This window comes from Manihot esculenta, chromosome 4, assembly GCF_001659605.2.
Source record: "Manihot esculenta cultivar AM560-2 chromosome 4, M.esculenta_v8, whole genome shotgun sequence".
Taxonomy (NCBI): Eukaryota; Viridiplantae; Streptophyta; class Magnoliopsida; order Malpighiales; family Euphorbiaceae; genus Manihot; species Manihot esculenta.
In genome coordinates, this window is record NC_035164.2 from 32403005 (window position 1) to 32429805 (window position 26801).

At 29.0% G+C, this 26801-nt stretch overlaps 2 protein-coding genes across 4 annotated transcripts; both read right to left on the minus strand.

Annotated features, from left to right (window-relative positions):
* Window positions 1–1214: 1214 nt before the first annotated feature.
* On the minus strand, window positions 1215–12537 carry LOC110613546 (coatomer subunit beta'-2). 3 transcript variants are annotated; one of them, XR_002487642.2, is made up of 25 exons: window positions 12395–12536; window positions 11759–11779; window positions 11600–11661; window positions 11393–11447; window positions 10545–10581; window positions 10110–10435; window positions 9880–10011; window positions 9631–9779; window positions 8977–9045; window positions 7975–8125; window positions 7798–7863; window positions 6786–6974; window positions 6539–6679; window positions 6366–6440; window positions 6079–6255; window positions 5881–5972; window positions 5681–5797; window positions 5106–5220; window positions 4914–4985; window positions 4064–4260; window positions 3890–3983; window positions 3272–3378; window positions 2903–3023; window positions 2304–2716; window positions 1215–1667 (listed from the first exon to the last, which is right to left on the minus strand). XR_002487642.2 is itself a non-coding variant. In XM_021754738.2 (25 exons), the coding sequence occupies exons 1-25, from the start codon at window positions 12395–12397 to the stop codon at window positions 1648–1650; spliced, it is 2730 nt and encodes a 909-aa protein (XP_021610430.1). In that variant the 5' UTR covers window positions 12398–12537; the 3' UTR covers window positions 1215–1647. The 3 variants fall into 3 exon arrangements, 2 of the variants coding, with proteins under 2 accessions (XP_021610430.1, XP_021610428.1); XM_021754738.2 differs by having other exon boundaries at window positions 2575–2716; window positions 12395–12537; XM_021754736.2 differs by having other exon boundaries at window positions 2499–2716; window positions 12395–12535.
* Window positions 12538–13557: 1020 nt separating this feature from the next.
* On the minus strand, window positions 13558–16063 carry LOC110613549 (coatomer subunit beta'-1). Its single transcript, XM_021754740.2, has 10 exons — window positions 15951–16063; window positions 15673–15693; window positions 15501–15562; window positions 15145–15199; window positions 15012–15048; window positions 14590–14915; window positions 14364–14495; window positions 14141–14289; window positions 13969–14037; window positions 13558–13835 (listed from the first exon to the last, which is right to left on the minus strand). Exons 1-10 carry the CDS (start codon window positions 15951–15953, stop codon window positions 13778–13780), a joined length of 912 nt encoding a protein of 303 aa, XP_021610432.1. The 5' UTR covers window positions 15954–16063; the 3' UTR covers window positions 13558–13777.
* Between the last annotated feature and the right edge of the window lie 10738 nt (window positions 16064–26801).

Below are 26801 nucleotides of genomic sequence, written 5' to 3' on the forward strand. Positions count from 1 at the left end.
AAAAAAATTTCAATCCGCTAATTTGGTAAATTAAAAATTTAGTTGTTTTGAAGGTTTTAGAATCTCCAAATATCGTAACCTCGTGAAATAACCTTCCTTTTAAATAAATAAACTATTTTCAAAAAATCATATCTCATTCTTACTCTTAAAAACTCCTTCCTAAACATAGTGTAAAGCTTTGGTCCAAGCCCATCTACCTCCAACCCCAAGCGAATGGCAGCAGCACAGGAGGACAGCTACCATCATGCCAACTCATCTTCTCCGGTTAGAAAAAGAAAACTAATTAGCAAGAAGGCAATGCAGGACCAAATCCAATATGAAGTGCTATCTAGTGTGAAAATTTAAGAATTATATATGAACTAATATTTTCGAGAATTATTTAAGACTCAGATTTTTTGCATAAATTTTTTAAATAAAAAAGATTTAAAATTTTACATAAATTCACGAGAATTTGTTTTTTTTTTTAAACAAAATAAATTAAAAAAAATAAATCATACACAATAAAGGTCATATAAGATCAAGCATATTTTTTAGCTAAATGCCAGACTCCTCTTATTAATACTCAATTCATTAAATCTTTGCGAGATCATTGTCTCAACAAAAAAAAAAAATGAAAACCTCATGAGTTCATAGAAAAAGTCCAGCTCAAGTCCAACTCAACTTGTTTATACCTGCAAAATGTGCGATAATATGATAAGCCAAAAAGGGGCCAAGAGGAAAGGAAGAGGGAAAAGCCATTTTGAAGCACATTCACAGTCCTAAAACATCGAGTCACTTCAAATTCTTCAATGCTATATATGGATGCTTAGATTTAAAATTGGGAATTTAAACTAAATTTTATAATAAATTAGAATTTCAAACTGTAATACATCAGAAGAAAGAAAATTCCCATTTCACTAACACAAAGTTTAATCAATATCTAGGACAAATACATTACATATCCACAGAATACCAAAGAAGTTAATACTTGGTGATAGCAGTGAAAGGGCCAGTTTCGTTTTCTAGATATTCCCCAAACAATATTGATCTTCAATTTTCTACATTCCAGGTAATTTGAATATAAGGTTCAATTAGCACTATCAAGTATTCAATTTGAAAGAATCCATCCTGTACCATGACAAGTTCGATTTTCTACGTTCATAATGACAACCAAAAAACAAGAGGAAAACAAAAGAGAATCAAACTCTGGTGGTACGAAGTCCTGAAAGATATAATGAACATCAACCAAAAATAAACAAATAAATTCCATCAACCTTTGAAATGCTCTACAAAAAAAATATAAATGTCAACTCTATCTAGTGTGCACCCAAGTCAGTGTGGATGCTTATGGCTCATTGTACAATAAAAATAACCACCTCAGTTACAAATGGAGCTGAAATGCTACTCCATAGATGGCATAATCATCCAAAGTCACACACCTAATGGTATACAAAATTTCCAATTATATGACAGTCACAATGTCCAACCTCCGGTAATGTCTCACTTCCTGTTGAATTTCTCCAGTATTTACCACCAAATACAGAGTGGTTGCATGCACTCATGCCCAATTCAAATTCTGCTCTTCACTACTCAAACCTAGCCATCATATCTAAGAAAAGCTTTTCTCACCTACTAATACAGCTAGAACCATCGTCTTTGAAAGAAGACTTAGTGATGTGGTGTAAGCACTGCCAACAAAAGGTAAATAAAGTAAGAACCAAGATATCATAAACCAAATGTAACTAAAAAAAATAACAAGAAAACAATTCCAATCAGTCCTAAACTTGTACTGCTTCAGAAAATTAAAAACCTCAAGGATGTCCATACACAATCATTTTATTCTCAGTTCTGGTTCTATTTACTTCATTTTTACTATGTGTAGGACGAATAAAGTCAAGTTTCAAGTTTGAAGCAATAAACAGATAGAACTTTCTTCAATGACATACAACCAGCTAAAGACAATACTTCTTCAGCTGCTCACAGAACTGAGAGAAAATTGAGATTGTCAGAAGTTGACTAAACTCAATTTGATTTTCAAAATCCAAGAGACATGGGTTTATATGATTTAATGCGGGGGAAAATAAAAAGCAATATTAAAGTTGTATGCTAAGGTCTCAACTCTCAACTATGAGATGTTCAATCGGTCCCCTTGAACCTGACTAGATAAGGAGAATTGGATCTACATTGACGATTAACATTTCAAATTGATGGACAAATAGAAAAACTGATTAAACAAAAATAAAAAATTAGGAAAGTTCAGCCCCCATATATGTGTTAATAGCAACCAGGTCCCAGAAGACTTGGTTATCAGATAAAGTCAGTACCTCCAGACTATTAACTAACACTTGTAATTTGTTTTGGCAGCATACATGCCTGCCACCACACCAATGCTACCATCAGTAGCACATGGGAAAAGAATGGATGTTAACAATAGGTGGTGGTAGTAGCAGTTTGTGGTTGGTAGCAAAAATAATTTGTGCATGTGATTTACAGATGGCACTGTAGAATCAATTAATCACCAGAGACAAAATTTGGATTTTCACACTGCCCCAACCAACTGCTTTTAGGCTGACGGGGTTCCTTCATTATTCGTACCCCACTCTTCCTCAGCCTCATTTCCATTGACAAGTACTGCACCATCAGTAGAATCAGCATCCACCACAACAGCCTCCTCTTGGCTCCCTTCTTCTCCATTGTGTTCTTCTGCTATCTGTTCCTCTCCATTTTGTTCTGCAGCCTGTGAAGAGAAGAAGGATTGAACTCCTCAATATCCACAATCACATTGAAGTAGGCTAGATTGACCATTGATCATTTGAAGGGCAACAGGTAAATGTACATCAAACATCATTATACACAGAAACTAACCACACTTGCAATAACTAAAAGCAAATCTATATATATATAATCTCAATGAAGCAAATACCTCATGATCATAGTCACCATTTTCAAGAGATTCTATTTGCATGTTTCTGAAAGCCTCAACAAGTGTCATTTGAGATTTATCAGCATGGTTTATGTACTCCCCCGCAGGAGGATATACACCCCTACAAAGCAATTATCAGTGACGTTAATAAAGTCAAAGCAACACAAATTGATAATAACTTGATCCAAATCACGAGTTCAGTTTGCAAGCTTTTTGTTATCATTGACCAATGAGCTGAAGGGGGGAAAATTAACACAAAAAGAAGCAAAGAGGTTTTTGTTCAGCTAAAGTTATTTGGTTATTCACCATATACATCAAATAAATTTGTGTGCTTATACAGATGAACACAAAAAATTGTCATCTTAATACCTCGTCTCTGTAACTTTAGATTCGACAGATAAAGCCACTTGCCAATCATCAAACATATTTGGATACTCATCAGGATCAGCCAAAGATTCAGCAGCCTTTGGGTTAACCTGTAGGAAGACGTTAATTATAGCTAAGCAACACCACCATAAAAACTAAAAGGTTTTTCCTGATTCCAGCAAAAAGAATGGAACAAGCATACACAAATGACCACATATATTAGTGCTATTCACTTTTAACATCAGTAGGGCACTTGAAATTACAACTTTCAGAATGTGCATCACATTTTTAACTGAACTCGGCTATTACTGGCAGAATGGAGGATAGGCGCTACCAAAAGAAGGGGATAAATTAGCTGTAAATATAAGATACATTCCACAAGTACCGAAGGAAATATGGTCTCAAGCTGTTCAGAGTATTTCAACATTTTAACAGAAATGTTTTGTTACTCCACTTCAAGCACTCAAGGGTAATTTAAATGTGCAGTAACATCATTCAACAAGAAACAAGATCGAATTGGTTCACTTGTATAGAAGTTGTCAAGAGAGGAAAAGAGGATCACAGCACAAAAGCCACTATCTAAAGGTGTTATAACTAAACCAAACTTGAATAAGAAGATACCTTGTTGAGATCTTTTCTCCAAATTGCTACAATCTCTGAAACCTTGCTTGGAAGATAGGATCGTGCCATCAGAGCAGCCTCGGGTATACGATTGCTGCAGGAAGATGCTTTAGTATCTACTATTACAACCAAATAAATCCATGTTCATGCAAACGTAATTAAAAGAACAATTACCTTTCCACCAAAAGCTGGAGGCAATCTTCCAATTTGCCCAGCATAAACAAACAAAGGAAGGCAACATTGTTCTTTCCTTGCTCCTTTGCGACAGATGCAAGTTTTGAAATCCCTTCAGCATCTCCTAAGGAAGAATACAAGAGCAACAGCCCACTCAAGTCTGTTGCCCGCTTCATACATTCCTCAGCCATTTCTAACTGAGATTACACAACTCAAATAAGATACTATAAACTAAAAAAAAAGAGAATTAGTGCACAAGAATGCTTCCTAAAATCAGACCTAGGGAATAAAATATGCAAAGGAAAATAATCGTAAAGACTATATTGTAAGAAACATTACAGTGAAATCTAAAATCAAATTAAAATAATGCTTCCTGAAATTAGATCTAGGGAATAAATATGCAACAAATGGAAAAGAAAAATTACAAAGTTATGTTAGAAGAATAAGTACCCTAGAATAAAAATCCAACTATAAAAAATGCTTCCTGAAATTGGATCCAGGGAACAAAATGCAATTTATGGATAAATCAGCATTTACATTAAGCACCAAAAGAACTAAAATTCAACAGAATCTGAAATCAAACTATAAGAACCAAAGCACCAAATGGACTCATTAGTTATCCATTTTGAGCATGCTTAAATCAATATAATTTTGTGACTAATCCGAGCTTAACAGTATATTTTAATCATTTGTTCCACAAACTTAGAATTCAAACCCATAGGAGAATATTAACTCGAGTAGGGAAGGATACATTTCACGCATTCACATTGCTACACCAGCTAACTAAAAAAAAATAGAAAAGCAATGAAAATTATTATTTACTGTAGCAAGGTCCACAGTTCAATCATACCTTTCCGGTAGACATAGCTAATTCTCCCAACTGCTTCCACTTTGACTCACTCTGAACTTCAGTGGCAATTTCCTAAGAAAAATGAAGATGTGAATATTTAGACAAAAAACAATTGCTACTCCTTCAAAAGAAAATAAAAGCACTAACGATTACATGCACTTCCAGAACAGCAATAGAAACAAGTGAACTTACCTTGGCAATCTCCAATCTGCCAAGCTGTATAGCTAGCTCAAATTTGTAATCAGGATCTGTAGCTACCTCAAGAGCATTCTCTACCATACCTCGTGATTCCAAGAAACGAGCCACACTAACAATCAAAGCAAATATTAAACAAAATAAATATATAAATAAATAGAAGTATCCAAACTTTAACTAATGCATAAATATGTGATCACATATGAAGCATACTATAACAAAGTTCCAAGATAACAATCAGCACGGAGAAATATATTGACATACTCGAGGAAGCCAGCCATGTAATTTATACTAATCTCATATCATCTTCAAATTGCAAGTATTTTCATATCATAAAAAGCAAAAATATGGCCATTATAATATTAACTAAAAAATCAGCCAAGAAAACACACCACATCAAGTAAATTACTGATTTTCAATGGTATATTATCACAAACATGCTGTAGTTATACAGATCAACCAACCACATAAACTAAAGTAGACAACCATTCCGTTACCATGTACAGTCACTCTCATTCTTTAGAAATCCAAGGTAAATACCATTTGCCTTTATTTTACAACTGGAAAGTTACCTGTTATGTTGCTCTTTAGGAATTGAAGGTAAAAGTTCATTGGCTCTTTCCAGGTCTCCACGCATCACTAGAGTCTTGTACTCAATTAAGCTAAGTAGTAGAGTGTACCCCATAACACTACATGATAGAAAAAGGTTCATAGTTAAAACATAGCTTGTAAAGCTTCCACAACCTCCAACATATACCCAACAATAACCTACTTGAATTCCTTGTCTATTAGATACACCCGACTCTGATTAGCAAGATACCCCAACAAGTACATTGGGCGGTCCAAATGATACATTGTGGTTACCTAAATCAATAGCATCAATTAGAAAGACAGTACCACTACATCCAAGAAATTAACTGATAACTAGGTATATAAGAACATCTAGCCAAGGATGAACAACATTAAATACCTCTCCTCCAACGCAATAATTAAGTCTCCAGGAAGAGTTGTTATAGATAAAGCAATCCCCAACCCATAAGCCAGTTCTGACACGTTCATTGGTTTCATGGAGAAGCTCAAAGGCATCCTCAACACCTTGCTCATCAACGGGTCTTCCACTATCCAAGTAAGATGAAACTAGGTCGCGCTGTAAGATTAAACATCCATATCAGTATAAAGCATGCACTTCAATGAAGACATCAAACTAAAGCAAGAATAATACATAAATCAAAGAAAAAATCTAGTATGGAACCTCACGTTGTATTTGAGAATGTAGAATGATGTATCACTAGCAATTGCCACCAAATCACCACTATCAGCCCAATAAAGGTTCTGAAAATTTTGCAAACAAGTACCAAAATATATTTCATGAGAAAGCATTTTAATGGAAAAACAGTAAATTAAAGATGTAAAAGAATATTGGCTCTTACTTTTACAGTAACATCAATTCGCCTAATCAACCTGCATTCAGACCAATCATAAAAACATATAAAGTCATTTGCACACATCGCCAATAAAGTCCCTCCAAAAATACGCTCAGCAGAAAATGTTGGTCGAATGCTCTTCTTTTCCTGAAATAAACCATCATTTAACTCCATATTTTCCACATAGAATAGAATGTATTGATCCAATTAACTAGAATCAAGATTCAATCGGTCCAGGATAGTGTGCGCAAACCTGGAAATTTTTACTGAAAATTTTTATCTTTGATGTACTTTCTCTAACAGCATACTCTCCATCCGATGACCAAGCAAATTCCAATGCTGAACCGAATGATCTGTTTCTCCAGGCCAAAGCTGTATATATGATGTACTCACCATCTCCGCAGACAACAACAAATCTCCCATTGGGATTGTGCTTTAAACTCTGTGGAGAAAATGCAATAAAAAATAATCAGTTAAACACTATCTGCAGTTTTCAGGAATCTATTAAGAGGAACCAAGTTTCATTGCTAAATCCAACACATGGATGACAGGCCACAAATCAACTCAACTAGCATAGGAAAAACAGTGACCATTAATTGTTTAAGAATAAGATACATTCATGGACAGTTCTGACTTCCCATAAACCAACTGTATTACAAACGATAAACAAAAGACTTTGCACAGATTAGCCTCACCAATAAATGGGAGATAAGAAACGTAGGCAAGGAACAATTACATGTAGATTTGTATCCTATCTCTCAAGCATCTGAATGAGTTAGGGATCCTTCAACAACATTTTCCTCCTTATACTATGTTTGGGAGGAGTTCTTTGAGGCAAGAAATAATTTGTTAATGTGATAGGTTTGTCAGGGAGGAGGTTTTTTTAATGAATGTAAGGTTTTTTGAGGATTCCAAAACTTGAACTCTCATTTTTTCAACCCAGCCAATTGGTGGATTAGGGCGGCTTTGATACCTTAATAACTTACCTTTGAAAAACCTTCATATACTCCATACAAACATATTGTTAGGAAGGAAAAGTAAATATGAATATCTTACCCCAAAACTCCACATCAGCAGAACCGACTTAAACCTAGCAATACTTAACTCTTTTGAAGTAAGTCCCCAATAGATTCAATGAAACTCATTGAGATAACATTATTAGTGACCTCAAAAAATGTAACCCCAGTTACCACAAAGTGTTGCTAGGTGTGAAACATCTCAACGTAAAATTTACATGAAATGAGACCAGAGTAATGGTAGCTTACTTGTGGATAAAGATCACATGTTCCCAACTCCTTGACAGCCAAAGGCAATCTTTCTCCATCAGTAACCTAATGCACAGAAACAAAAAGAACTAGCAGTGAGATCATATGCAATACAAACCTTTGCTCAAGGTTTGATGTCAAGTAGCAAAGCAGGATATGGTTTACTATAGTTCAGACCTCAAAATCTGCTCCCACACTCTTAATGTTCACAGTTTGAATTTCATTGTGCTTGGCCCATATAATCTTCCCACTGTTATCCATACTAGCAACAGGTTCTTCTCGACCAATTTTGACCATAATGGTTCCTTCATCGTAACCAATCACAATACTGCACAGCAAGATTTACAACCATCCCTCTTAACCATAGTAAACTCTATATAATACATATATATATATATATATATCCATAAACAACTTCCAGACAAGAAAGGCATGATCATCCACAAACTCGCCCCAGCAAGATTAAATTTTATCTAATAAAGGGGAAGGAAAGGGCATGATTTCATATACTTCCCCTTTTTTACATGCTATTAATAAACAAGAAATAGCTTTAGAATTAAGATATTTTTTTTTTTTTTAAAAAAAAAAAGACCACATGGATCATTCTGAACCACTACAAAAGAAGTCTTCAATATTAGAAATTATACAAGCATTTTGAACCTAAGGGGAAAAAAAACAATAGGTGGAAAGACACATACACAACGATCATCAGTAAATTAACTTGAGTCTACTTGGAAAAAGCATATGCTCTGCAAAAAGCAAATCATCTGAAAATCAATTTACTTAGTCCAGCATTCCAGATTTGCCCCAATGAAGTATTTTTTTTTCCCAACAACGTTTTAGTAGTTTGCTTGCAAGGTGTAACCAAAATGAGAAAGTGGGAAATAAAATACCATCAATAATCTTTGAAATTTCAGCCATAGATAAGATTTGGCGTCAGAGATCCCATATATAGGAATGTAATAAAGGCAACAACAACATCATCAACAATAATTGGCAATAATAACTAATAACTAGCTAGTACTAGAGGGGTAACTATAATTAAGAGATTAAGAAAATGACAAAAGGGTCGGACAAGTAATAAGAGGATCACAATAAAATAAAATGACACCACCACCAAAAATAATAAAACAACCAATATGTGGTAATTTTAGTAGTAGCCATCTGCAGGACACTCACCGGCGTGAGCCTTTCATGTATCCAACAGCCCAAACTCTTTCAAGACCATAATTCAATGTGTTTTCAAGCCTGCAAGACAACAAACTACATCTCAAACTCTGAAAATAAGTATAAGAAAAAATCTACAACTCAGATATTTATACTACAAAGACTAAGATAGAAGGTAAAGGAAAAAATATAAATGGAACATAATATTTTGGCTTTCTCTCAAAAGTTTTCTGAATCTTAGATTCATGAAGTGTACTTGTCCACAGTGTATACTAATTTAGTTCTTTACTGGCTCAAATTGACTAAGAGCAAAATTGAACCTTCAACTTGAAATTCAAAGTTATGGCAGGATTAAACCTGAAGTCGATCATTGCACATGCACATAGCACCACACATCCAGAATTCAATCATGCATCCAGCCGACTAGCATAGGAATCAGAAATTCATATAGATAGGACTTTGGGAAAACATAATTGCTGGAATAATTTCAAAAAAAAAATGTTTGCTAAACCAGTTAGAAATGCAAGGAAAGAAAAAGAAAATCTGGCAACAAATTTGATACTGGAAATTGGCTGTAAAAGTCATAGTGTATTTATGACAAAGGCGCCAAGCACAGTCCATCAACACAAACAATAAAAGCAAAGATGTTTCCAGAACTAAGGTTACCTGTAAGTTGTGGAATGCCATATACGAACTGTCCCATCCTCAGAACCTGTAATAATTATAGGCAGTTCAGGATGAAAACATACTGCAGATACATTGTGAGTGTGGCCTTCTAGTGTTTGGACACAACTTTTGGTTTGATAGTCCCAGACCTGTTCATACAGGAAGTATTTATTGACATTCCAAAATCAAGGTAACAATGAAAAACCAATGCAGCATTATATGAAATAAATAAAAAGTTTGACGGCCTACCTTAGCAGTGTGATCATCAGAACCTGTGATTAGATAAGGTTTATCACCACCAGTAAAGTAATCAACACAATTTACTCCTTTTTGATGGGCGTCCAGTGTAAAATTTGGGTCAGGTGAGCCAAGATTCCAAATCTATTGGATGAAAAGGAAAAGGGGGGAAAGACAATAAGCATGCCAACTGATGTAAAAAATGCATTCCAAAAGATACCATCAGAAAACAACCTCTATACCTTTATGGTGCGATCAAGGGATGCACTTGCAAAAGTATTTGTGTCTTTTGGATTGAATGTCACTTGCATCACATAATGAGAGTGTCCCTCAAATATCTGAGTACAGACCCAACCTTTCTCCCAATCCCAAAGCTTTATGAGCATATCATCAGATGACGACAGCACATATGGAAGGGTAGGATGGACAGCCACACATCTAATGTAGTCTGTATGTGCCTCAAACACTTTAATCTTATCCATTGTATTGTAGTTGTATACACGGATAAACATGTCATCTGCTCCAGCAACAACCCACTGCTTTCGTGCAACGAACTTTGCTGATCTAACTGCAAAACAGTATGATATACTTTAGATCATGGACAACTTAACAAGAAGAAAATGCACAAAGAAGTGTGTACAGTGACCTCATGCACAAGTGGGTTGGCATATCTATACCTGGTAACTCTGTGACCTCAAAAGATTTCGCCATGGTCTGGAGGAGAATCAAGGAGATGTAAGTTAGAAGAAATGCAAAATCTTAAATCTTTTCTTGGAGAGCAAGAGAAAACCAAAGAACAACTCCAAAAGGTTAAAATAGAAGACACCAAAAATCACAAAGAAAACTTTAATAGTTCTTATTGTACCTGACTATGACAATTTTCTTTTCTTGGTCTATATCAGAAAAAGACTGTTGGAGTTGACAATTGTTAGGTCTAATGTAAATAAACATAAGCCAGCTAACCTCTCTCACTTCATCATCCATAATCACAATTATTGAGGAGGATGGAAGGCAGAGTGGAAAGACAAGACACATGATAGTGCAATTAGAAGCCTTCAAATTTTCCTAAAACTTAACACATCATCACTTCTCCAAATCATAGAAGACATATTCAAATAGTAATCAACTTCAATATTGCGAAAGGATATCATAAGCCCAATTACAGAAATGCCATTTATTACCCAGACATTAGAAAACTACCATCATTTGTTTTTCTCACGCCACATTTTGATTTCCTATTCCTGATTCATCACCATTGATCAAACAAGCAAAACTAATTCCAATAGCAAACAATTTCACATGTGACAGTGTGATTATAACATCTGATGAAAAAATAGAAAATTTCTGTCATACTCGAACTTGCAACAAGTACTATATTTTCTTGATAGCTACTCTTTTTTTGTGTGCATTTTCTTAATCAAGGCAATGCATATGATGCAAGGGAAGATAAGAAAAGATCATGATGATATACTAATGCAAGTTCTCTTTTTCTCCATTTAGAATTAAAATTGTTATGTGTGCATACCTGTGACTGGTAGTTCCAGATACAAACAGTCCCTGAATACAAACTCACTAGAATCCTGCAGTAAAATCATAGAAAGTGGCATTTCAGTACTAAACATCTTCACCAACTCTCACTTCTAAATTTTTTTGCATCCAGTAAATTATCAGATGCTCCCAAGTAACAGAAATTTGAAATATAGAAAATCTACAAAAGAATAGTATAGTTTACCATGGTTCAGTTGGATGTAGATCCACAGATTTTACTCTTTCTGATCTTTGAGCAAGTTTCCTCTGATTACAATGTCAAACCAGTGTCAGGAACAACAATAAAGAGTAATGAGACCAACAACACAAAATGAAACCAAATCAATGAAATGTATAACAATACCTTTATTTCAAGTCTGAGAGGCTGTTACCGCAAAACAAAACCAAGACAAGAAAATGAGTCATTAGTTCCAAATCAAACACCAGATCTCAAATTGGTCTAAGAAACAAAATCACCATTTGGCCACAGAGAAACTAATAAAACGTAACCAAATTTGGAATCTAGAAACAGCTAATCAAAACCAAAACCATTAACAGATTCCAAATATTTGTTACTTTCTCAACAACCAAACGTACCTCCGGAATTCACTCAAACAATCAACATTTATATAAATTTATTTAACAAACAAGCAAATTTGAATTCGCGCACAGCAAACAACAGATCTCAGGTGTATCCAAATCCTTCCCACTCTGCTTGGTTGCAAAGAAACGAAAGAGCACATAGCGAAACCCTGATTCTTCTCAACCAATCAGAGAGTAACTGATTCCACAATCACGCGTTGAATTCAATAAAACAAAGATGTTCCCAATTACGCGAGTAGGGCAAAAAATCCTTACAGTTAGATACATGACTATGCAATAGTATCAAATCAATGCAGATTCCAACCAGATCTAAGTCGTACTGGAACTCGAAAGTGAACCTCAAAACGGCAATAAAACTGGAAGTGGATAACGAAACGACAGTAGATCATGAACTCACCATTTTTGCGGATCGTGATAGCTAGAGATCCAGGTACTCAAGCTCTGATGACACAGAGAGACAGAGCCAGGGAAGGAAGATCAGAGAGAATGGTCTTAGGTTTTTAATATCAGCAAGACCTGTTAATATGCGAGAGAAGGAAATAGAGAAATGCTTTGTGATTATGGGAAAGAATTACGGAAGTGCCACTGCCAGGGGGGTGGAAATGTAGTGGATGATGTCGTACAATAAGATCGCTGCCATGGTGAATAGATGTGGTGATTGAACGGCCGAGATTTTGAGTGGGGCATCAGGTGTATAACGTCACCATGAATTCAGAAACAGCTGTGGCAGTGACGTGGCTGCCACGATGGCATTTAGGGCCATTTATGTAAAGCTGGCACAAGCAAGCTCTAAGTCGAAATGGACACTTTCGACTTTCGATTCTTAATGTAAAGTAAGAAGTGAACAACAATTCACAACTAGCCTATGAGGTTAAAATATCTACTTTTAACAATTATTAAGATTGTAATTAGGAAACATTATTTAATTGGATATTATATATATAATAATTAAATATTTATTATTTATTACGATGAGATTTATATAAAATCTAGTATAATTAATTAATATAATACATATTATAAAATTTCTCATTATTATGAATCTAAAAATCTTGTAATTTTGAAGGTATTAGGTACTCAATGTACCAAGTTATTAGTCTGCCGTAAAAAATTATAGTAAAGATTTTTAAAACTCATTGAAAAGATATGTGTCATGAAATTTTTATCGCTATGAAAATTATTATAGGCTCTCAATACATATAATACATTTGTAATTTCAAATTATTAATGACGTAAATAATTGTCTAAAGTTTTGTTTTAAAAAGTTAGATTCATAAATTTTAAAACTTTAAAATTCTATTTACACAAGTCAGAAAATGATGTATGTAAGGTTGATTTAAAATCAAATCACATTATGAAATAAAGCTATAAACACCAAATTTTGGCAATGGAGTGTCTACAGTAGATTTGATAGCATGAATTTTGCAGCGCTGTTGGTCGATTCTTTGTTGCTCTCAATTCCCAGGAACGTTTAACTTTATTTTCCCTTTTATATTTATAAAGAATCAGTAAGTTTGTCTGCAATCTCTTGTTCTAAATAAGCCCAGGAAAAAAAAAACATTCAGATGAGCAAAATCCATTTTTAAAACAATGTAATGTCAACAACCAATCAAACATATATGAAGAACACAACGCCTTTTGTAAATGATAAAGATAAGGCTGCCCAAGAGTGGGCACCAACGTCTACAAAAAACAAATTTACAGGCCAATAGCCATTATTATACAAACAGCAGAAGCAATACTAATAGTAAATGAAATTATTTCTTGGGAGTCTTGCTTCTCAGTTTGAGCCACTGACTCTGACCACAATGGTTCCATTATCACAACCAAATGCCACCCTGCAAAAGACGGAACAGCAGCACAGTCAAGGATCTTATTGCTGTCAAAATTTACTCCAAAATGGCTTATTTATGAGGCCTGAGACTGAATTTATTATATGTGCAAACTGAGGATTTTGGCAAAGGAACTTACTGGTGTGAGCCTTTCATGCATCCAACAGTCCAGACTCTTTCAAGGCCATAATTCAATGTGTTCTCAAGTCTGCAAATCAACATGTCAGATTTGTCAAGTTCTTTCATAATCTAAATGCAAATTAGAAGGTCTAAGATAGAAACTGATCATAAATAGACTTTAATTTAATTACCTGCAAGTGTTTGCATCCCATACACAGATAGTCCCATCTTCAGAACAAGTAATGATGATGGGAAACTCTGGATGGACACAGACTGCACAGACATTGTTGGTGTGGCTTTCTAATGTCTGCATGCAAGTTTTTGATTCATAGTCCCAAACCTGTTGATCTCATTGCATTAAATTACATGCAAACCATTGTAAAGCTAAAGAAAAAGAGTTTAAGGATTGCATACCTTGACAGTAAAGTCATCAGAACCGCTTAGCAGATAAAGCTTTTCATTGTTGATGAAGTAATCAACACAATTTACCCCTTTTGCATGCCCATCCAATGTAGAAATTGGAGCAGGGGAATTCAGATTCCAAATCTAAGAAGAAGAAGAAGAAGATCAAAACATCTGAGAAACTTGAAAAAGAATGCTTTTAACAGCAAAATAGTCGGCACCAAGATCTGCTAATTACCTTTACAGTTTCATCAAGTGATGCACTAGCAAAAACATTACTGTCTTTTGGATTAAAAGCTGATTGCATCACATAATGAGAATGTCCTTCAAAGGTCTGAGTGCAGTCCCAGCCCTTCTCCCAGTCCCACATCTTTATCAGCATATCATCAGAAGATGACAGTATGCAGGGAAGAGAAGGGTGGACAGTCACACACCTAATGTAATCTGTGTGCGCCTCAAATTCTTTGATCATTTCCATTGTATCTTGATCATATACGCGAATGAACTTGTCGTCTGATCCAGTGACAATCCAGTTCTTTCTTGCAATGAATTTTGCTGACCTTACTGCAAAAATTTTGCAGATGAAATAAAGGAGTAAGTACAAATAGGCAGCTAGATTATATAGTGTAAAAGAAAAATGGAAGGTGTAGATTTATATACCTGGGGATTCAGTGACCTTAACAGACTTCTCCATGGTCTAGCATCAGTGACACAATAAATTCTAAGTTAGCAGTGGCTAAAATATACCTGGGTAATAGGCAGCAGGGAGAAAATAAAGCAGGTGTATTTATACCTGTGATTGGTAGTTCAAGATGCAAACAGTTCCTGAATACAAACTTGCAAGAATCCTGCATGAAAATAATTAGCTACTGATTAATGCAAGATTAGGAAATATATTCATATTACTGCTCGTTTGTTTATGAAAAATAATTTGTATTTGAAAAATAGTTTCAGTGAAAAATATTTTTTATAGAAATAAAATATAATAATAAATTTATATATAAAAAGTTTAATAAAATTTACAAGGGTAGAAAATAATTCTTTTTTTTTTAAAAAAAAATGCTATTTTTCGTTAATTAATTTTTCTAAGTATTCCGTGAAATAAGCAGAGTCTAAAATCAAATATTAAAAGAAGGGATTTTTAGTTACCATGGTTGAGTTGGATGTAAATCCACAGATTTTACCCTTTCTGATAGTTGGGTAAATTCTTTCTGCACCAGAAAAAAAAATAATTTACACAAAATATACTCTGAGATTTTGCTTATACTAGTATAAGAAATGTAAATTAGTTGCAAAAATACAAGAGAGAGAAATGTGGAACCTTAATTTCCAATGCAAGAGCCTGAGTGTGAAATCAAAGACAAAACACAAATTGATTAGTTTTTCTAGCATTTCTTTTCACATCATTCATTCTTAAAAAAAATAATTGAATTCTTATAAAATTATGCAATATTTTAATTTTTTTAATGGAGATTTTTTAAATTAAAAAAATTAAATTATTTTACTTTAAATAAAATAAAAATAAAAAATAACTAAATTGAATTAAATTTTTGCAAAATAATTAAAGGAGGGTTAAAAAAAAGTGTTGAAACAGCTCACCATGTTCAGAATTTGGTATAAGAAACACGAGATGAAGATGTAGTGATGATGAATTAAAATAGATTGTAAAATGTTATGAGGTGAGATTGAAATAAAGCTCTATATATACTGTCGGAAACTTAACAGTTAAGGAAAGTGCCCTCATGAAGACAACACGAGTTACGTCTTCAGAATTGAGACTTTTCCCTCCACCTTGTCATCCGATATGCTCCGAACCGTTGATAGTGTTCATGCAATAGAATTGGACGGCTAAGATGGAGTTTCAGTACCCGAGTGGTTTGACCCTCCCAGTGGCAGCCATTACAGGCCAAGGACGAGAGTTACTTCGTAGAAGCTGAGCTTCAGAATACGGATTAAATAATTCGACGTCGTTGCGGGCTTGATTACTCGGAGCTCACGTCTTTGACTTGTAAATACGCGATTATAGGTAAATTTCCTCTCCGCTTCGGTTCTTTCATTATCACTTGTTTTTTTCTTATGGCAGAAAAACTAAATTGCCTTCAATTATATAATAGAATAAAAATAGGTAAGTTATGGTATAGTTTTAAAATTTAGTCAAATCTATAACTTAATTTCTATTTTTTAATAATAAATAATTTAATTTCTAAATTTTTATTTTATTAATAAAATTAAAATATAATTTCTCATATAACAGGAAGCCAAACCATAATTTTTTTTTATTTCTCCTATTTTTTTATATTAATTAATTAAACTACATATTGCTAATTCTCTAACTAAGAAGGTTTGACGACACAAATTCTATATTCATTTTTAAAACTAAAAAATCTCAATTTAAACTAAATTTTGCTCAATTTTTTTTATTTAATTTCTTCAATTAATGATTTAGATAAAAATTAAGAAGCTAATTTAAAAAAAAAACTCGATTGAACTTATTTAAATAAAATTAATATATATATATATATATACGAATTGAACTTCTCCGAAATAACCATCCTATTTTTCGTCAATCTCCTTAAACATAAATAATTGAGAATCTAATTAAAGAAAGCCAAAATCTTGGGGTTTTCTTTCTCTGAAGTCCAAGCCTTAGTAAACTTGATTAGCCTGTTTCATGGTTGTGGGCTTCCTGCTGCTCAAGAAGAGCAAAAACAATAGCCAATAACATAAGAATAAAGTCCAACCTGGTTTAAGAATGAATCCTTCTATTCTACTATCGCACTTGCTTTCTCAAATCTCAATTTCCAGTCATCCCATAGTACTTTGCAATAGTAATTGTTTCTTGTTTGTTTCGCCAGAAAATAATTTATACATAAAAAATATTTTTTAAATGTAGTACTTAGTTTTTATTATTTATAAAAATATATAATATAAGACTTTTTACTATTAAATAGTGTAATATGTGATTACATAATTTGGATAAGGATGTTCCTATTTCCTAGATTAGCGGCAATGTAATGGAAGTGACATTCTATGTGGAACACACAATTCTTTTATTAAAAAAACAAGAAAATGCCCTTCACTGTTATACATAATCAATTTTTTAAAATTAAATAAATTATTTAATAGCATGAAACTAATTCCTGACCACATCTTTCTTTAAAAAAAATAAACAATTTGAAGAAAGAGAGAACCAACTTGGGCTAATAAGTCTAAGAGATATTGGATTGTAAAGTTCTAGCAATCATAAATCTGTTTGGTTAATGAGTAAACATTAGCCACCCAACTTTAAAAATGGAAGAATATCCCATATATTAACCAATGCTACCAACTTAAATGAAATTTGATTTAATAATTTTAATATTAGGTTTTGTAAAATTTAAATTAAAACCCTAATTTCAATTTTCCGGTTTTTCATTAAAAAAATTAATTAATGATGTGGGATTAGTTGAAAGCATAATTAAAGATCTATGAAATATGAAGGGAGAGATTACCAAACAAAAGCAAGAGATGAAAACAAAGTTGCCTTTCACATTATCATGTTCATAATACTATAGATATAGATATATAATAATATTTTGCACTTTCAACCTAAAAATTTGATATAAAGTAAAATATATATAATACAATTAAAAAAAAATACAAAATATTTGGCCTACCACTTTATTAACCTTCCAATATTAGCTTTTTCTTTACTTTAGTTCTCCGTTCTCCGAGGTTTCAAACAAATATGATGTCCAAAGATTGCCATATCTTACCAATGTGTATATATAAATAAAAGGTAAGAGGTAAGTGATAGTTGCCGAAAAATAGAGTTGTATTGTAATTGATTAAAATCTATAAGAAAAAGAATGTGATATGGTTGGCATCTACAACAGTTATTTTGATACTAAAAAATCAGTATATTGGAGAATAAAATAAATATAAAACTTGAAAATAGTTATGTAAAAGAATTGTATACCTTTGTATTTATAATTATTAGTTTTTATATTGTAAGAAGATGTAGTTAATATTATATTTTCTGAAAATCCGATAATAATATAACCGCCTGTTTGATAAGAGATATTGCTAACTAACTGACCGGTGATCTCAAAATTATAGGCATAATAAAGATGCGTTAGCTTGTCTTTGTTAATAACAACTTCATATAAAGGCTCGACTTCTTCAAGGGAAAGCGAGTATTGATGAAGAACCGAATATAACGGTATTCAGATTTTCTTCTCTTCGATAGAATCGTATATTTACTTATCAAATTTTTATCACGTAACTCTATTTTATGTGATAATTCATGGCTCATATTCAACAATTCTCTTATAACATCAGTAACAAAATCAGCGATCTCTCAAACTTCAATTAAAAATATAATGCAAAAATCGTTCTGCTTTTTTCATGAGATATCATTCATGAAATGAGTCTACCCACATTTAATATTGTTTATATATATACATGTCTTAAGAAAAATCATTATATATCCACCAACAATGGATAAAACTACTTATCAGCAATATCTTTACCATCACTCTTCTAAATTCCATTCTCCACTATTCCCATTTTTATAAAAGTCTTGTTTCATTTTCTATTTTTTATAATAAAATAATTCAATGTTATTCTTAATCTAATGAATTAATGATAAGTTAAAAGTTGTTTTTCCAAAAACTTTTTATATATTTATAGACTGTTTTAAAGTATTAAAAGATTACGAAATTTTAAAAATTATCTTAAAAAATTTATTTTACTTTAATAAATTTTTTTATTTTTTACACTTTATTTTTAATATTCTAAAATTTAATTAAAAATTTTCAATTCTAATTATGATTTAATATCTTTATATTATTAAAAATAATATATTATTATTAATTAATTTAATTTATTTTTTAAACTTTTTTATTAAAATTGAATCGAATCAAAATAAATAAAAATTAAAAAGTAAAATTTAAAATTAATTTAATTCAGTTAATTTTTTTAATTTGAAAAGAAAACTGTTGATTCCTATATTATATGTATTATTGTGACTTCACCACTATGGATTTAAGGTCCAGATTGTTCAGAAGATTTGCATATTTAGCAGTTCAACTTTTAAAGTTCCCCTAAGTTGACTTCAGTGGAGGACTGCGTGGTATTTAGCATAACCCCTCCCAAGAAAAAGAAGAGGAAAAAAAAAAAAAATCAATTTGAGCATGATTATAACCATGAAAAAATAAGGTAAAGGTAGAGCAAAAAGGGAGGAGAAACTGGTATATTCCAAAGAATAAACTTGTCCACTCGCTTCTCTTCTCAATTTCCTCTATGATGAAGGTTTAATATTATTTATGAAATAGGGTTGGACCCTAGCTAGACCCTTGTTAAGAGCACTAATACTATATAATATAAATGTCTTACTCTTTTTTTAGTTTTTATTTTTAAAAATATATATATTTAAGTATAATAATTGGTTGTGAAATTTTTTAGAAATTATTATTTAATTTTAATCGTTCATTTTATTTTTTTCTCTTATTTTTAATTTTTTTCAATCTAAAAAATTTATTTTTTCTCAATTAATGATAAGTTTTTATTTAATTTTTTTATTAAATAAATTCTTATCCGTCTATAATATTATTTAATTTATTTAATTTTAATCGTTGATTTTAATTTTTCTCTTATTTTTTATTTTTTTCAATCTAAAAAATTTATTTTTTATTTTTAAAATTTCAATTTCAATTCATAATTTTTTTTAAAAATTATTTATTTATTATATAATTTAATTTTATACTTAATTTTTATTATTAAAAAATAATTATTTCATTTAATTAGTTTTTAATTTATTTATATAATTGAAATTATTTATTAAACTATTTAAATTTAGAGAAATAAATTTTACATGTTTATAAATAAAAGTGTTTTAGGAATAATATTTATTAATTAATGAGTTTTATGAATTATTTAAATTAAAAAAAATATAAATTTAATGGATACTAGATTAGATGGTTTAAATTTAAAAATACTTAAATATAAATTAAGTATTATTTTTATAGATAATAAATTATTATTTAAATTAAAAAAATGGAATGAAAATATTATTCTAATGGTTAGATAATTTAATTTTTAAAAAATAAATTTTATTAAATTGATATATTGATTTAACAATTTTTTTTTATAAATTTACATATTACAATTATAAAAAAATTATAATAAATATTATTAAAAATTATTTTTATAATATAATGAGAGATGAGTTATTAATCTATTAATTTTTAATTTATATTGAATAATATATTTATAAATATTAAAAATAAAGTAGTTATTAATATATTTTAATTAATAAAAAATAAATAAATTATAATTTAATTATAATATTTTATTAATTTTTTATAAATTTTTTAAATATATATTTATTTTATATTTTTTATTTTCATTCATCATTCATAAAAAAATTAGACCCTCGATAAAATTTCTCAATTGTCAGTGCCTGCATGCAGAGTTCAGTTTGGCAAAAGATAGAAAATTAAAAAAAAAAATGAAAAATATCTTAAGCAAAAGATGAGGTGTTAACATCAGAACCCTAGAAAAATTATTGCAAGAATCAAACACCTCCACTATATATTCCCAGCAGTGATGGCACTCCATGTGTCCTATCAACTATTTCCAACACACCAACAAGAATATTCTCATCAATCTTAAATCTGAGAAAATTAAATGATTCCCAATAAGTCCATACCCATTTAAATCTGGTTCATCAATTGTGGCTTACATTAAAAAAAATTTCCATAAAATATTAATAATTTAAAAAAAAAAATCATCTGCTTTTTACCATCCATTTTTAGGCAAAGACCCAAAAAGATCCCACCCCTCGCCGCATATTAGCCAGCTTTCAACATTGGCCTTTCACCGCGTATCCACAGGCCAATGTCTTTGTCATACGTATATACAGAACATATTTAGCTGGTGAATCTCTAATTTAAATATACGGAGAGATTCTTATAAAATTTTATATATTTTGATTTAGATAAAATTTATTTAAATTCAATTTACTATAAAATTTTTAAAAAAATAAATAAAATTTACTCATGTATATTTTTATTAATAAAATATTTGTTTGTTTTATGTTTTGTGCCACATGAACAAGAGTATGTTCCAGTGGTTGGTGATATAATCTTGGATTCATGCAAGTTGGCAAATCAAATCTCACAGATTGCTCTATCAGCAGACTCTTTTGACTTTCTATGTTATCAGCTTGTGCTCGTTAAAAGGACGTTAGTTAAAGATTTAATTCTAATTGAATAATCTGATTCTTGATTAATTCTCGACCTAATTTTTCCTTGGGATATGGCATTGTTGTTCGTTGTCTTTCAGCTAGATTAGCCTCGTAAATTAATAAGAATCAGAATTAATTAATAAAAATAAACATTGAACCAATCGTATGCTTTAATTACTCAACTTTAATGTATTAAAGAAAAGGAGATCCCCAAGAATCAAACCAAACAGATCCCTTCAATTCAAATGAAACATCCACTCAAGGTTAGGTTAGGTTATGTACTTAACCAAAAAAAGGTTTTGACGTAATATATTCAGGTAAAGAGTCTATTCTATGCGTGTTGATATTTCAACTTATAATTAATTATAAACCAATTAATATACAAATCATGATTAAATCCCTAACAAAACAGACCCATTGTACTTGAAGATGGCCTAAAGAGTAGTGCAAGGAGTTAATTATGGATGTTGAACTAACTACATCTTCAGATCAAGTAAAAACGTTCAAATTATATTCTTATTTAGTTGGATAACTCGGTTAGCAAATTTGAAATTTTTAAGAAATGTGAAAATTATTTCTGTTTGGTTAGTATTTTCTTTTATTTTTTAGAAAATTAAGATTTTTTAAATAATGTATTCATTATAATATAATTAAATTATTAGTTTTAAAATCGAAACGAACCGAATAAATATATTTATAAAAATCGAATCAAGCTGATTTGGTATGATTTGATCTGATTTGGTATGATTTGATGGATTATATTTTTTTATTTTTTATACTTTATTTTTAGTATTTTAAAATTTAATTAAAATGTTTTAAATTTAATTATAGTCTAATTTCTTTATATTATTAAAAATAGCACACTATCGTCATTGGTTAATTTAATTTTATTAATTTTTTTATAAAATTAAATTGAATTCAAATTTTTAAAAATAAAAATTAAATTAAAAAATAATAAAATTTTAAATTAATTTAAATTAATTTATTTTTTAATTTAAACTGAATAATCGCCATGGTAAACTTAATTCAATACACTAGTAAAAAAAAGGGAAAAAGACCTCATATTAAGTTTTGGTCAAAAGAAAGGTTCTCTAAAATAGTGGCTGGAGTCCAACAAAGGAAGCACTAGCAGTGAGTGCTGTGCTTTCTGGGTTTTTTTTTTCCTTTCTTCTAACCACATTTAGGTGTAGTTTCTAGATATTACTTTTACTTTTTTTTTTTCCTTTAATCATAGTTCTTTTATGTCCACATTTAAATTTTATAATTTTAAAAAGATTATAATATATTTAATCAAAGCTTTTTGATATTTTTAATATTTAATTTTGATGCATACAGTTAATTGTATACTTCCATATCAAATATAATAAAATATATAGAAATATATATATATATACATATATATATATTTGAGTAAGGAATAAAAAATGTAAAGAATTGAATTTAAATTTATATTTAATTTTTATTTGATAAATCACTTTGCATTTTCGTATATCCTTATTTAATATTTAACACATGAACATTTATAAAGTACATTTTTTTAAAACTTTAAAAAAATTTCTATCAATTTAACAATTAATCCTGAAATTTATTAAAGTTGTAATAAAAAATTAAGATACATCTCGTCGGTGCATAAGAGTGAAATAATTATATTTTTATAAAAATTGTGTATCAAAATATCAATATTAAATGATCTATTTCATTTTCGGAAATTTATTATTTGATTTGTGTAATTACAAAAATTTAATGGTTGATCTCGTAATATTATAAAAAATGTAATTAATTTTTATTGAAGATATTTTTATTTTTATTTTTTTAATATTTAATGATTAAAGTTTAAAAATTATAAAAGAAATTAATTAGTAAAATTTTTAAAATTTTAATATAATTTTAAAATAAAAAATTAATTAATGAGTTTTTATATAGTATAAACTAAGTAATAATTTTTTTTATTATTTTTATATAAATATAGAGCTCCAATATAAACTTAATTAGGCTAATTGAATTTAAATCTAATTTATGATGAATGATTAAATTCAATTAATTTATTGATTAGATTTGGGCCAATTATGTATATAAAGTTTAAATTAATTAGGGCTTTAATAAAGCAGAATGCCAAGTATGACTAATCTTAAAGTTAAGATTTGATCTGAAATGATTTAGACCAACTCACTAAACCCTTATCCATATCCAACTTTTTCTAAACTTCCAAATACGTCTACAGTCCGTCAAACAGGAAACAAAACAATTGTAGTAAAATTATTAGTAATACCTTAGATCATAGGATCATTTACTAAAGAAAAGGAGTAATTTATTAATTAAATTCTATTTAAAATAAAATAAATTAGCAAAAAATGAACATAAATAAATTAAATGAGGTTACAATTTCACTCCAATGCATATTAAAACTTGGTGGGATTTAAATTATCATGTCATTAATTAATATTATACTAATAATTAAGAAAGTTAAAAAAAAAAGGAAAATAATAATAATTAATAATAAAAAAGTTGGTCCCAACGAGCCTATCTTTCGATTTGAGATGGAGAGACTAAACACGTTTTTCCAAAAAAAAATTATTAAAATATATACTCTAAATTAAATTATAGTTTCTAACGAAACTATAAATATTTTTTAGTTTTTTTTTTATTTTTTTTAAATAGATAATTGAATATAAATGCAAAACATGAACTGATTGACAACTTGAGATAGAAAAGACTTTACGATGGAATAAACATTGAAAAAAAGTGGAAAAGAGAAAAAGTTATGAAAAAAAAAAAAAATAAAGTGAGGTATCAAATTGTTGTCGAGCTAAATTCAGTTTGGACGGCTACGATTGAATGTCCATTACTCCATGGAGGCATCTAAAATTAGAATATGGCATATTCCGCTTAAAGTCGCATTTTGTAGTAATAGTAAATTAGAGATTTTTATTGGTTTGAATTAATTTTTAATTATTATACATATATAATTAAATTTATTATTTAATAATTTTCTAATTTCTCCTCTACTTATATTACTTCATTAAAAATTCAAAAAATATAATTATAATTCGAGATAAATAAAAAAATAAATCTTTATGACGAAACGAATGTATTATTAATTAAATATAATGTTTATGGTCTTAATATTGATGAACTAATTAATATTTATTTTATGGCAGATTTTGCTTATTTTATATTATTCATGCAAAATTAACAATATGTAATCATATTTTTAATAAATGCAACTTTTGTATATATTAAGCCTTTAGCAGCATACATTAAATGTTTTTATATGTGTATTTATTCATGATTTAATGCTTTTATATAATTTATTTATTTATAATATAATATTACCATAATATATTGAGCTTCAAGGACTAATTCAACTTAATTATTTTTTTTAAATAATATGTTATTATGATTGTAGGTTACTTGATTTATTAGTTTTAAATAAAGTTGGATTGGTACTTTAAAACCATCTTCTTGATAAGTTATTCTACGGTTTGTATAATTTTTTATTATTATTTATTATCTCAAAATTATAATTTATTTTTAAAATTATAATAATATATATAAATTGATTATTGTATTTTTATTTAATTTTATCTTATTTTTAATAAATTTTTCAAGACATTTTTTTCTGTTAATATTTAATAAAATTTAAAAATAATATAATTAAAAAATTAATAAAATAAATTATATTTTTAATATTAAAATAAACTGAATAAAAATTATAAAATAAAAAGAATATCATATAATTATAATTATATTATTATATATTTTTATCATATTTTTTTATTTTTTTCTCCATTATTAAATATTCTAAAATTATTGATAATATTAAAAAAAATACCAGATAGACACGATGGCAATGATTAATAATGTTATATATACCGTTTCATCCCCTGAATATTTACGGATATAAATCGTTGATTATGAATATATAAAATAAGAAATTACAGGATGATTGGTGGATAACCTCTCTGACAGGGACGGACTAGAGGGCAAAGGGGCCATTAGTTTTCCTAAAATTGTAGGGATATTTAAATAATTTTATATATAGCAGAAAAAATTATTATTAAATTTTTGTATATTTAAAAAAGTAATTAATTAATTTTTATTTTTAAATTAATCAATTAAAATATTTTATATTTTATAAAATTAATTTTTTTATTAAATAAATTCTTCCACTATTAATATTATTTAATTTTAATTAATTTTTTATTTTATTTTATCAATCCTATTTTAATCTAAAACTTTTAATTTTTATCTTTAAAGTTTCAACTCTAATATATTAATTTTTTTTAAATAAACTCTAATATGTCATTTTTAAAAAAAAATAATTCATTTATTTGTGTAATTTAAGTTTATTCATTTATTTGTGAAATTTTGAAGCCTTAGTTACATATATAAATTATTTGATGCAAATAAATAAAGCCTATTTAATTTTATATTGATTTGTTCTTATAATATTTTGAATGCTCCTCTTTACTAAAAATAAGTCGAGTTTAATAATAAAATCAAATTAAACTCTTGATTTTGGAAATAATTTGAATCTGCATTCATAATAATTTGAATCTACCATTATGAATTAGACTGCATTTTTAAAATTTTTTTTTTTTTGAAAAAATATGCTTCATATGTTTAGCTGATCTTTCTCGTTATAATGAAAGATTTTTTTCCTTTTTTTTTTTTCATCCATATGAAATTAATTTTTTTAAATTTATAGCTATCTTTTCTAATAATATCTTTTTCAATAATGGAATTGAATTATCCTGGTAATTGCAATGATACTAATCAGTTTAAATGTGTTAAATAACCGATAAATTTAATAATTAATTTTATATATAATTTTATTATGTGAAATATTAATTTTATATGTATTTTTAAATTTTATATAAATTTTTATAAATTTTTTTATCAATTTTATATACAATTTTATTATGTGAAATATTGATTTTATATGTATTTTTAAATTTTATATAAATTTTTATAAATTTTTTAAGTATTATCATTATGTATTTAGATAATATTTATTAGTAAATTTATTTGAAATATTTATTAAATTATTTTACTGAAATTAAAAGTAAAAAATTAAAAAAATTATAAATTTTGATTTGAATCAAACCGAATCGATTTTTATCGATTCAATTCGATTCTATTTTTATAATTGATTTTTTTTTATTTTTAATATTTTTATAATTCAATTATCGAGATTTTAAATTCGATTTGATTCAAAACTG

Bases quoted from the DNA above. Each gene is read 5' to 3' on its own strand.
- LOC110613546 (XM_021754736.2), bottom strand. The intron at 10,582-11,392 runs GTATGCACACAT...ATTCTCCTCCAG, and splicing joins TCTGGAACTACCAGTCACAG to ACCATGGCGAAATCTTTTGA. The intron at 10,012-10,109 runs GTATAGAGGTTG...TTCATCCAATAG, and splicing joins CCCTTGATCGCACCATAAAG to ATTTGGAATCTTGGCTCACC.
- LOC110613549 (XM_021754740.2), bottom strand. The intron at 14,290-14,363 runs GTATGCAATCCT...TGAGATCAACAG, and splicing joins CTGATGACTTTACTGTCAAG to GTTTGGGACTATGAATCAAA. The intron at 13,836-13,968 runs GTAAGTTCCTTT...CGTCTTTTGCAG, and splicing joins TGCATGAAAGGCTCACACCA to GGTGGCATTTGGTTGTGATA.